The 10,758-nt window shown below is 44.6% G+C and overlaps 1 protein-coding gene across 9 annotated transcripts in view; it reads left to right on the plus strand.

Annotated features, from left to right (window-relative positions):
- LOC141549125 (Krueppel-like factor 8) overlaps window positions 1–10,405 on the plus strand; it is a 61,758-nt gene extending 51,353 nt beyond the window's left edge. For 8 of the 9 annotated variants that reach the window (XM_074278476.1, XM_074278478.1, XM_074278477.1 and 5 more), the window contains 2 exons: window positions 7,237–7,414; window positions 8,295–10,405. In XM_074278476.1, coding sequence (XP_074134577.1) covers window positions 7,237–7,414; window positions 8,295–8,427 — 311 coding nt within the window. In that variant the 3' untranslated portion in view covers window positions 8,428–10,405. Of the gene's footprint in view, window positions 1–7,236 lie in introns of all 9 variants that reach the window. The other variant, XM_074278475.1, reaches the window with a different exon arrangement.
- The last annotated feature ends 353 nt before the right edge of the window (window positions 10,406–10,758 follow it).

Consider the following 10,758-nt stretch of genomic DNA (forward strand, 5'->3'; position numbering starts at 1 on the left):
TTTTAGTTGTTAATATGATCTGTTATATTTATCATTTTTCAAATGTGAAATCAAGCCTTCCTTTGTGGACCACAATCCACGCTGACCCCCATGGAGATTTTTTCCTTGGTTCTCTGGGGCTTTTTTGCTATATCAGGATCACATTTGCCTCAGAAGAACTTTCTTTCCCTGTTTTTGATAATAATGTCCTTTGTGTGTTCCATACAATTCTCTCATAACCCTGTTGAAGCGAAGGTGGTGGGGGGAGAAACTTCCTCCTCCGCAGCTTTCTCAAGTTTTTTTGTCTTTTTTTCCCTGAGATCAGTTGTTTAAGTTTTCCTTTTCCTGTTCTGTTCATCTGGGCACCTTAGTTTTTTATAAGTGTGCATCTATTTCACTGGGTTCTCATTTTAGGCAGCGTATCATTAAGCAAAAACAAAGTTGAGGTAACAATTTTCTTTCATTTCCATCTATTGTGAGACTTGTATGTCTGTGATAGTAGATAGCTAGTAGATAAAATGAAACTGAAAGTTAGGGGAGAGACAGAGATAGACAGAGATACAAAAATAGAGAGAGACAGAGACACACAGAAACAGAGACAAAGAGAAATGGAGGGGAGAGGGAGAGAGAGAGATGGGGGAAGAGGGAGAGGGAGAGGGAGAGGGAGAGGGGGAGAGAGGGAGAGAGAGAGAGAGAGAGAGAGAGAGAGAGAGAGAGAGAGAGAGAGAGAGAGAGAGAGAGAGAGAGAGAGAGAGAGAGACACCAGAGACAGAGACAAAGAAATGATTGATGGGACCAGCTGCCATAAGAGACTAAAGGGAACAAGGAGCAAAGACCCAAGTGAATAGGTTCCCTTTGGGGAGGAAAAGGACCATGTGATCCTCAGAATCTTGGGGAAAAGGAACAGAGGAGGCAGGGAGCAGTACTTGCATAGCTTGAAAGGTATGATTGGGGAGGAGAGAAAAAAAATAGCCTCAATGTTTCCCAGTGAAGTAGAAGGTGGTCTCTTGTTGAGAGGGAAAGAAAGGGTCAGGCTTGTGGGCTTAAGAGAAGAGGTTTATGATAGCCTCTGTGCAGAGTGGGAATGGGCTGGAAGAGTGGATCAGGGAAGAGTAAAAGGATTTCCCTGTCCCAGTGAGGGTCCAGGCAGCATGCATGGAAGCATGAGTAGTGGTTACCACTGGGGATCTGGTTTTTCAAGTGCTTTTGTTTAGAAAAGTATGAGATTTCTCCCTGACAGTACTATGAAGGAGAAAACTGTTGGGATATTCCCATGGAGCTTTACATAGAGCATCTCCAGGGAGCCTTACAGCAGTAGCCCTTCAAAGGAAGGAACTATAGGCATTATGGTTCATATTTGACGGACTTATCTGACATATGTAGAAACCAGACTCCAAAAGTCCTTGCCCATAGTCATATGGTATAACAGGGGTAGGATTGGAACCGAGGAAGGAAGAACCAAGCATTTATTTTTAAATTGTATTTGTTTAGGTTACATATGTACATTTACTTTTTCCATATTTTCTTTTTTTTTAAATAGTTTTTATTTACCAGATATATGCATGAGTAACCTTACAACATTGACAATTGCCAAACCCCTGTTCCAGTTCTTCCCCTCCTTCCCCCTCCCTCAGATGGCAGGTTGACCAATACATGTTAAATATGTTAAAGTATAAATTAAATACAATATATGTATGCATGTCTAAACAGTTGGTTTGCTGTACAAAAAAGAATTGGACTTTGAAACAGTGTACCATTAGCCTGTGAAGGAAATCCAAAATGCAGGAGGACAAATTTAGAGGGATTGGGAATTCTATGGAGTGGTTCCTAGTCATCTCCCAGTTCTTTCAGTGGGTGTAGCTGGTTCAGTTCCTTGCTGCTCTATTGGAGCTGATTTGGTTCATCTCATCGTTGAAAATGGTCACGTCCATCAGAATTGATCATCATATAGTATTGTTGTTGAAGCGTACAACGATCTCCTGGTCCTGCTCATTTCACTCAACATCAGTTCATGGAAGTCTCTCCAGGCCTTTCTGAAATCACCCTGTTGGTCATTTCTTACAGAACAATAATGTTCCATAATATTCATACACCACAACTTATTCAGCCATTCTCTAATTGATGGACATCCACTCAGTTTCCAGCTTCTAGCCACTACAAAAAGAGCTGCCACAAACATTCTTGCACATACAGGTCCCTTTCCCTTCTTTAAGATCTCTTTGGGATATAATCCCAATAACAGCAATGCTGGATCAAAGGGTAGGCACAGTTTGATAACTTTTTGAGCATAGTTGCAAATTGCTCTTCAGAATGGCTGGATGTATTCACAACTCCACCAACAATGTATCAGTGTCCCTGTTTTCCCACATCCCCTCCAACATTCCACATTATCTTTCCCTTTCATTCTAGCCAATCTGACAGGTGTGTAGTGGTATCTCAGAGTTGTCTTAATTTGTATTTCTCTGATTAAAAATGACTTAGAGCATCTTTTCATATGGCTAGAAATAGTTTCAATTTCTTCATCTGAGAATTGTCTGTTCATATCCTCTGACCATTTATCAATTGGAGAATGGCTTGATTTCTTATAAATTAGAGTCAGTTCTCTATATATTTTGGAAATGAGGCCTTTATCAGAACCCTTAAACGTAAAAATGTTTTCCCAGTTTATTGTTTCCCTTCTAATCTTACCTGCATTAGTTTTGTTTGTACAAAAACTTTTCAATTTGATATAATCAAAGTTTTTTACTTTGTGATCAATAATGACCTCTAGTTCTCCTTTGGTCACAAACTCCTTTCTCCTCCACAAGCCTGAGAGGCAAACTATCCTATGTTCCTCTAATTTATTTATAATCTCATTCTTTATGCCTAGGTCATGAATCCATTTTGACCTGACCAGTGTTAAGTGTGGGTCAATGCCTACTTTCTGCCATATTAATTTCCAATTTTCCCAGCAATTTCTGTCAAACATTGAATTCTTATCCCAAAAGCTGGGGTCCTTGGGTTTGTCAAACACTAGATTATTAAAGTTATTGATTATTTTGTCCTTTGGACCTCACCTATTCCACACTTTTCCTATATTTTCATATGAGTTATATTGGGAGAGAAAAATCAAAAGGGAAAAAAACATGAAAAACAGGAAAACAACACAAGAAAAAAAAGGTGAAAACAATACATTTAAATCCACATTCAATCTCCATATTCTCTCTCCGGATGTGGATGGCAGTTTCTCAGAATTTTTTTGCATCACTGAATTAATGAGAAGAGCTAAGTCTATCATATTTGATCACCACATGATCTTGTGGTTCCCGTGTACAATGTTTTCCTGCTTCTGCTTGCTTCACCTAGCATCAGTTCACGCAAGTCTTTTCAGGTTTTTCTGAAATCATTCTGCTCATGATCCACTCAGTTCTAGGTCCTTGCCACTACAAAAAGAGCTGCTATCAATATTTTTGCACACATGGGTCCTTTTTTCTTCTTTTATGATCTCTTTGGGACATAGACCCAGTAGTGAAACTGCTGGATCAAAGGGTGTGCACAATTTTATAGCCCTTTGGCCACAGATCCAAAATTCTCTCCAGAATAAAACAAGCATTTATTGTGCCCAGCACTGTGGTAAGTACTTTACAAATATCTCATTTGATCCTCACAACAACCCTGGGAGGTAGGTGCTGTTATTATCCCCATTTTGCAGATGAAGGAACCATGGCAAAAAAAAGGTTAAATAACTTGCCTAGGGTCACATAGTTAGCAGATGTCTGTGGGCCAGATTTGAAATCAGATCTTCCTGACTCTAGGCCCAGTGCTCTGTTTACTGTGCCATAGCTGCCTATCACACTCCCCATCTGCCCTCATCTACATCTCAACTATCTAGTGCCATATGAGTGTTACTCACAATGTTTACTTTCTACCATTCTTTAAGGCAGGATATCATCTGCAAAAAGTGATAGTTTGGTTCCTTTGCCTCTGCTTATTCCTTCATTTTCTTTTCTTGGCGTAGCTGACATTTCAAGGCCCAATTGAATAGTAATGGTCGTTATGGTGATAATGGACATCCTCACTTTACTGCTGATCTTATTGGAAAGGCTTCTAGCCTGTACTCATTATAGATAATTCTGACTTTTGGTGTTAGATGGATACCACTTAACATTTTAAGGAAATTGTTTATTCTTCTGTTTTCTATTGTATTGATTATGGTTTACCAAAACCTTCTTCTGCATCTCTTAAAGCAATCATATGATTTTTATCATATTTGTTATTAATATGGTTAATTATGCCAATAATTTTCCCAATATTGAGCCAGCCCTGGATGCTTAGTATAAATTCAGCCTGATCACAATGTAGGACCTTTGTGAGATATTGCTGTAATCTCCTGGCTAATATTTTATTTTAAAATTTTGCATCCATATTCATTAGGGCAATTGATTTATACTTTTGTTTCATTGTTGTAACTATTCCTGAATTAGGTATCAAGAACATATTTGAATTACAAAAGGAATTTTGGAAGACTCGTGACCTTGACTATTTTTAAAAAACAGATTATATGATATTGGAGTTATTCTTTTAAGTATTTGGTAAAATTCATTTGTTAATCCATTTAATCTTACTTTTGGGGAAGATGCAGAGGAATTCACTTATGGCTTATTCGATTTATTTTTTTTTAAAGACACACTTATTTAAATATTCTATTTGCTGGTCCTCTCGTTTGGACAATTTATGTTTTCTTTTTTTAAATATTCATCCACTTCATTTGGAAGGTTGGTTTTCTTGAAAACCTGGGAATTCTGGTTTTCCCATGAGATTTGGAGTTTATTTCAGGAGGCAGCTGGTAGATTCTTTCAATTTCTACTTTGCCTTCTGATTCTAAGATATCTGGGCAGTTTTCTTTTATGACTTTTTTTGAAATATGAGGTCTAGGGGGCAGCTAGGTGGAGCAGTAGATAGAGCACCAGCACTGAAATCAGGAGGACCTGAATTCAAATGTGGCCTCAGTCACTTAACACTTCTTGGCTGTATGATCCTGGGCAAGTCACTTAACTTCAATTGCCCCAGCCAAAAAAAAAAAAAAAAAAAAAAATATATATATATATATATATATATATATATATATAGAGAGAGAGATATATATATATATATAGAGTCTATTTTTTGTTCTTGTCTTTCAAGTGGACCAATGATTCTTATCTCTTGAGCTATTTTCCAGGTCATTTGTATTTCCTAATATGACATTTCACATTTTCTTCTGGTTTTTTTTTTTTTTTTTTGGTCTTTTGAATTTGTTTTTATTATTTCTGAATATCTCATGGAGTTATTGGCTTCCATTTGGCCAATTTTAATTTTCAAGGACTTATTTTATTCACTGAGCTTTTTATATTTTTTCTAAGCTGTTACTTCTCTTTTTATAGCTTTCTTCCTTAATTCTCTCTTCTTTTCCCATTTTTCCCTTTATTTATTTTTATTTATTTATTTGGGTTTGAAAAAAATTATTTTTGCTCTTTCTCAAACTTCATTTTCTTCTAGGAATTCTTGTTGGTAGTGTGTCCCAGTGTATTTCTCTCTGAGGCTTTGCTTGTAGATGTTTTCAAGTCATTCTCTTCTTCTGGGTTTGTATGTTGAACTTAAGATAGCTGAGGGGAGAGGGAGGCACTACAGTAAAGAGATCATTGATTCTGAAGTCAGGAAATCCTGAGTTCAAATTCAGCTTCAGACACTAGCTGTGTGACCCTGGACAGGTCATTTTATCTCTGTTTAACCCCAGTTTCTTCAGCTATAAAATGAAGATAATAATAGCACTACTTGCTAGGGTTTAAAAATGGCAATTAACACAGGTACAGCTTGGTACATAGTAGGTACTTGTTTAAATGGTTTTTCTCTTCTTTTCCATTTGAGTGCTCCTTTCCCTGTACTAGCTCTGCATGATTATGTTCTTTTATTTCCTCATTCTTCCAGCTTGTTTCCTGACTTTAGACATGATATTAAGGCCGAGCTCTGCCCCACTTCTCTGGGGAAGGGCTGGCCTGAGCTTGCCTCCTTTTATAATTCGTTCTGCTGATTTCCCCGCTCAGTGTGGGGGCCTGCATGTTTTGGTACTTCTGAAGTGCTGTGATCTGGGGAGGAGGCTGCTCCCTGTCCTCCCAGCCAGAGTTCTGTGGCTCAGGTGTGGTTTAGTTTCTATAGATGGCTGCTGGACTCAGTCACTATTAGCTCATGGAGAGGTTCTTCAGGTTTGGATCGGCTGAATTTCTGTCTCTGCTTTGGTCTGGGACCCCTATCCTGGTTATTCTACTTTAGGCTTACATGCTGGGCTAAAGGCTAGAATTGAGACCCTGCTCTGTTCCTGGGTTCAGAGTCCCACAGCTATGGTTCTGGAACTTGCTTCCTGCTCGGTATACAGGTAGGGCCAATATTCACAACCTCCTCCTCGTCTCTATCCTGGATCTGAAACCAGAACTGTACAGTAGGGGGCAGAGGTGCCAGAAGCAGTAGTTTAGGAATTCTCTGGGATCTCTTTCTGCCCCAGTACTCCCTGCTCAGGTGCCTGGTCGGCCCTCTGTCCTGGTGTCCACAGACCTTTCTGTCTCCTCGAGCTAGGAGGGATGGGCTGATCAAATGACTCACCTTTTTTTTTTTTTTTTTTTTTTTTTTTTTGGTTTTGCCAGTCCGAATCCTATCATCTACAGGTGACCTTTCCCATCCTCTCTTAATTTGAATACTTTTCTTTTTATTTTCTATTATCCTGTCCAGAGCTTATCTGTACTTGTCTGTGGCCTTGACCACGTGACAACAGCCACTTTCTCTTAGCACCTTTTCAGTTGGTGGAAGCTGTCTCTTATTGCTTGTCCTCTTCTTGTCCAAAGTCAGCATGCTTCCCACCCTGCTGCCTGGCTCTAATTTGGACTGTTACAAGTTCAACCCCATTGGGCACTCCCATTGTACTTTCCCAAACTCCTTTTCCCAACGCAGATTGGCGGACAATGCATCGGTTACCCAGCAGCTCCCTGAGTAACCTGTATGTCACCATATTGAAATGGGTTCAGCTGGGAGATGGTGGATTTTTTTTGGGAGGAATATGACTGTCAACTATAGGAAGGATGATAGCAAAGAGACGGCCAGGATGCAGATAGTGCTCTACCTTTTTGTTTCATTAGCTGCTTGGCCTCAGGCAGAGGCTTCTTGGGGAGGTTCAGGAAGGAGCTCTTCCCCATGTCGTGTATGTTCATCCCTGCTCACACCTGCTTCCTTGCTGTGTCCCCATTCCAGGAGAGAAGCCATACAAATGCACCTGGGAAGGCTGCACCTGGAAATTCGCTCGCTCAGATGAGTTGACCCGGCATTTCCGCAAGCACACGGGCATCAAACCCTTCCACTGCTCGGACTGTGACCGAAGCTTCTCCCGTTCAGACCACCTGGCCCTTCACCGGCGGCGGCATATCATGATGTGAGCCTGGTTGCCGCCACCTCCTCTCCTCCCTCCTCTCCTGTTCTTTATTGCCTCTCCTCCTCATCCTTTTCTTCTCCTCCTCCTCTTCCTTTTCCTTCCCCTCCTCCCTCCCCCCTCCCCTCTTCCTTTTCCTCGTCCCATGCCACAGTCATTGCTACCGCCATCATCAGCCACCGCTTCCACCATGAGACCCTCTGCTTTGGCGGTGCGGCCAGGAGGGGGTCAGGATGGCACCTAGAGGGAGAGTGAGGAGGCTGAACTGGGGAGCTCAATGCTCCCTAGGCCCCGGGCCTGGCCTCGCTGGTATCTAGGCGGGGATTCGGCCCACAGTGGGTGGCTTCCATGGCTGTGGCCACGCCTTTGAACACAGCCACAAGTGAACAGAAGCTGTGAGCTCACATCTGAGCTAACCCTGTTTTCTCTCTTCTTTCCTGTTGTTTCTTTTTCCTTCCTGTTGTTCCACCTTCTACCCAGCTCTTGCCCTGCTTCGGATCAGTGTTTGGAGTGAGTCAGCCGGTAACTTTCCTATACCCCCTTCTCCCATGTAGGCCCTTGAGGGACATGAGTGCAAAGTAATTTGTCATTGCCCAGGTTTTTTCCCCTCTACTGAGCTCCCTCCCTCCTTCCTGTGCCCGTACCCACTCCACCCAGTCCCGGACCCCGAGCTTGTTGCCCAGAAGCAGCAAGCTGCTGGGTTCAAGCAAAGCCTGGGGAGTTGCCATCCACGGTGACTTAGTTGAGGCTGCCATGCCCCAGGACTGGAAGGCCTTTGGCCAAGAGAGGTCATAAGCAGGCGAGCACGGCCTTGCTTCCGGACTAGCTGGCAGCTTCTGGCAGGGCTAGGGGCTGCTGGGTGATCAGGTACTTTTCTTCCCAGGAAACTGGCAAGTTCCCTGGGATCTTTCTCCAAGGCTGAGCCCCAGCAGTGGAACCCAGACGACCAGTTGGCAGCTCCTTCAGGGTACTTCCTGCTGCCCACTTCCCTGCCAATGGACTTGGATGCTGAGTGAGCCTCTGCTGCCTTCTTACTGTCAGGCCAGCGGGGTTCGTTTAGAAACAGTGTTTCCCAATACACCAGCAGACAATATTTCGGACATTAGCTGAGTCACGCAGGGAAGGCCTGTAAAATGTAGGAAAATAGAGCAAAGTGGGTGGCACGAGCCCCCATGCTCTGGCCTTGTCCCAACCCCCCGAGGAGGGTGAAGGAGATAAATGACAGCAATTTCTGGAGCCTCTCCACCTCCTCTTATGCACAGACTACTGGCTGTCGCCGCCGCCATTGCCACCACTGGCAAGTCCCGCCTCCCTTGCCCTCCTGAGCAAGAGGGCAGCAGGATGTGTTTTCTCCCACTAACCGTTCCCCTTTCCCTTTTCAGGGGCCCCCAAGCTGGAGCCATCCTTGCTGGAAGGTCCCGCTGGCCACTTAGCTTTTCTTGCCACCTTTTGCCTGCTTTTGTTTCCAGTTGGGTGCTTTGCCCCCTACCTACCAGGGGCTTTCTGGTGTTGGGGTTTCCTTGGTATGGGGATCTTGGGGACTTAGCTGGGTTCAGCTGGGCCCCGGCCTCTCACGTGCCTTTTGCACTGAGGGCTCCCCGTTTCAGTTGGCCCGAAAGGCCGGGCCTGATGCATTTTCCTGCCTTGTCTTCCGCTTCTCCTCAAGGGGCTGCGAATCATGTGACCAGGGATAAGAACTGTATTCACAACCAGTGCTTTGGGTTCTACAGGGACTGTAGCTGCTTCCCAACCTCCAAGGAAATGTTCCTAGTTGAGGGGTGTCAAGGGCCTGCTCTCTGAGCTGACTTGTAGGCGTAGCGAGGAGCTGAAGGAGAGAGTTCCCTAATGTGACTCCATTAGGGGGTCCATTCACACCATTAGGGTGACTTCCCCCCCACTTGTCTTCAGAGACTGGCAAGTTCCAGACCCAGGAACTTGGGAACCCCAAGTTCATGCCATCAGGTCCCTCAGGGCTATGCCATGCCTGGTGCTTCACGCCAAGGCCCACAAGACTGAGCGAGGGCCGAGGCTTTGTCCTTGGCTCCGGAAGAACTCTGTCGTTCCTTTTCTGGTTCCAATGTTAAAGTGAGCTTATGTTTCCTAAGCACATTTTGGCAGGTGCTTGGGGGGAGTGGCAGTTGGCTGGGGGTGAGGGGCATCTTGCAGGATAATAGAGCCAGCCTCCTCAGGTGTCGGGATGATCTGAACTCAGAACTTGGGGGATGTTGTTGTCACGAGCCAGACAGAGCATCACTCTGTTGCTCCCGGCGTGGTGGGTTCTGACATTTGACCCTTCTTGTGAGCGTTTGGCTTTGACTTGTTTCTGTGGAGCCTTTGTTAGTGCAGGTGGGTGTGGGAAAATGGGCCACTTGGCTGCTCTCTGGTCCCGGCTCCTGGGATGAGGGCTGATGTTGCCAAGCTGGGCCTCGAGGCAGCTGAGAGGCGCCGACTGACACCCGGCAATGGGCGCCTGGGTGGCCCCTGCCTGTTTGGGCTGTGTCTCTGTGCTCGTGCCAGGTGGGCTCCACTTCTTGGTCTCCAGATGCTTCCCTGGGCCTTCTCTGTACCGTTCTTCTTCTGGGCTCAGAGCCAGAAGGATTTCCCTGCCCCTAGGAAGGGGTGTAAGCTCTTGGAGGGAATCCCAAGTGGGTGGCCCGCCTTTCATTTCCCTGAAAGGTGGTTAGTCCAGCCTCTGCTCAAACACTGGAAGTGACAGGGAGCTCACTACCTCCAGAGGCAGCCCCTCTTATCTACAGGTGTTTTCTTGGGGCTAAAAGGCTAACTCCCCTACTCTGCACAACCCTTCCCCCCAGGTCTTTCCACCTCCTGGTCTCAGGCACAACCCTTTTCCCAGGGATCTCTTCAATGAAAGAAATAAAATTAAGTACAATTTTTTTCCTGTGATTACTGTTTGATTTGTATAGACTTTTAGAAAACTTTATACTGTATAGTGTACAGGTCTATTGTTTATAGTTGATTAAATAGTTGATTAAATAGAGTGTGTGTGGTCGTTTTTTGTGCAAGGCAGGGCCGGGGGGAGGGAGGGGAGCAGGCCTCCTCCCCTAGGTGCTCTCCACACAGCCCGGCTGGAGATCCGGGGCACTCCAAGGGGACCTGGGGAAATGTGGGGGGGGAGGGGGCCATGTCACCACTGGGGGCTTGGATTTATGGACACATATTTTGTGGCTTCCTGGGCACTTCTGGTGAGGACCCATGGCTGGCTGTGGGCAGTGTTGGATTCTCTTTCTCTCCTTTTTCTGCCTTCTCTCTGTCTGTCTCTGTCTCTGTCTGTCTCTGTCTCTGTCTCTGTCTCTCTCTGTTTCTGTCTCTCTGTCTCTCTGTCTGTC

This window comes from Sminthopsis crassicaudata, chromosome X (genome assembly GCF_048593235.1).
Source record: "Sminthopsis crassicaudata isolate SCR6 chromosome X, ASM4859323v1, whole genome shotgun sequence".
Lineage (NCBI taxonomy): Eukaryota > Metazoa > Chordata > Mammalia > Dasyuromorphia > Dasyuridae > Sminthopsis > Sminthopsis crassicaudata.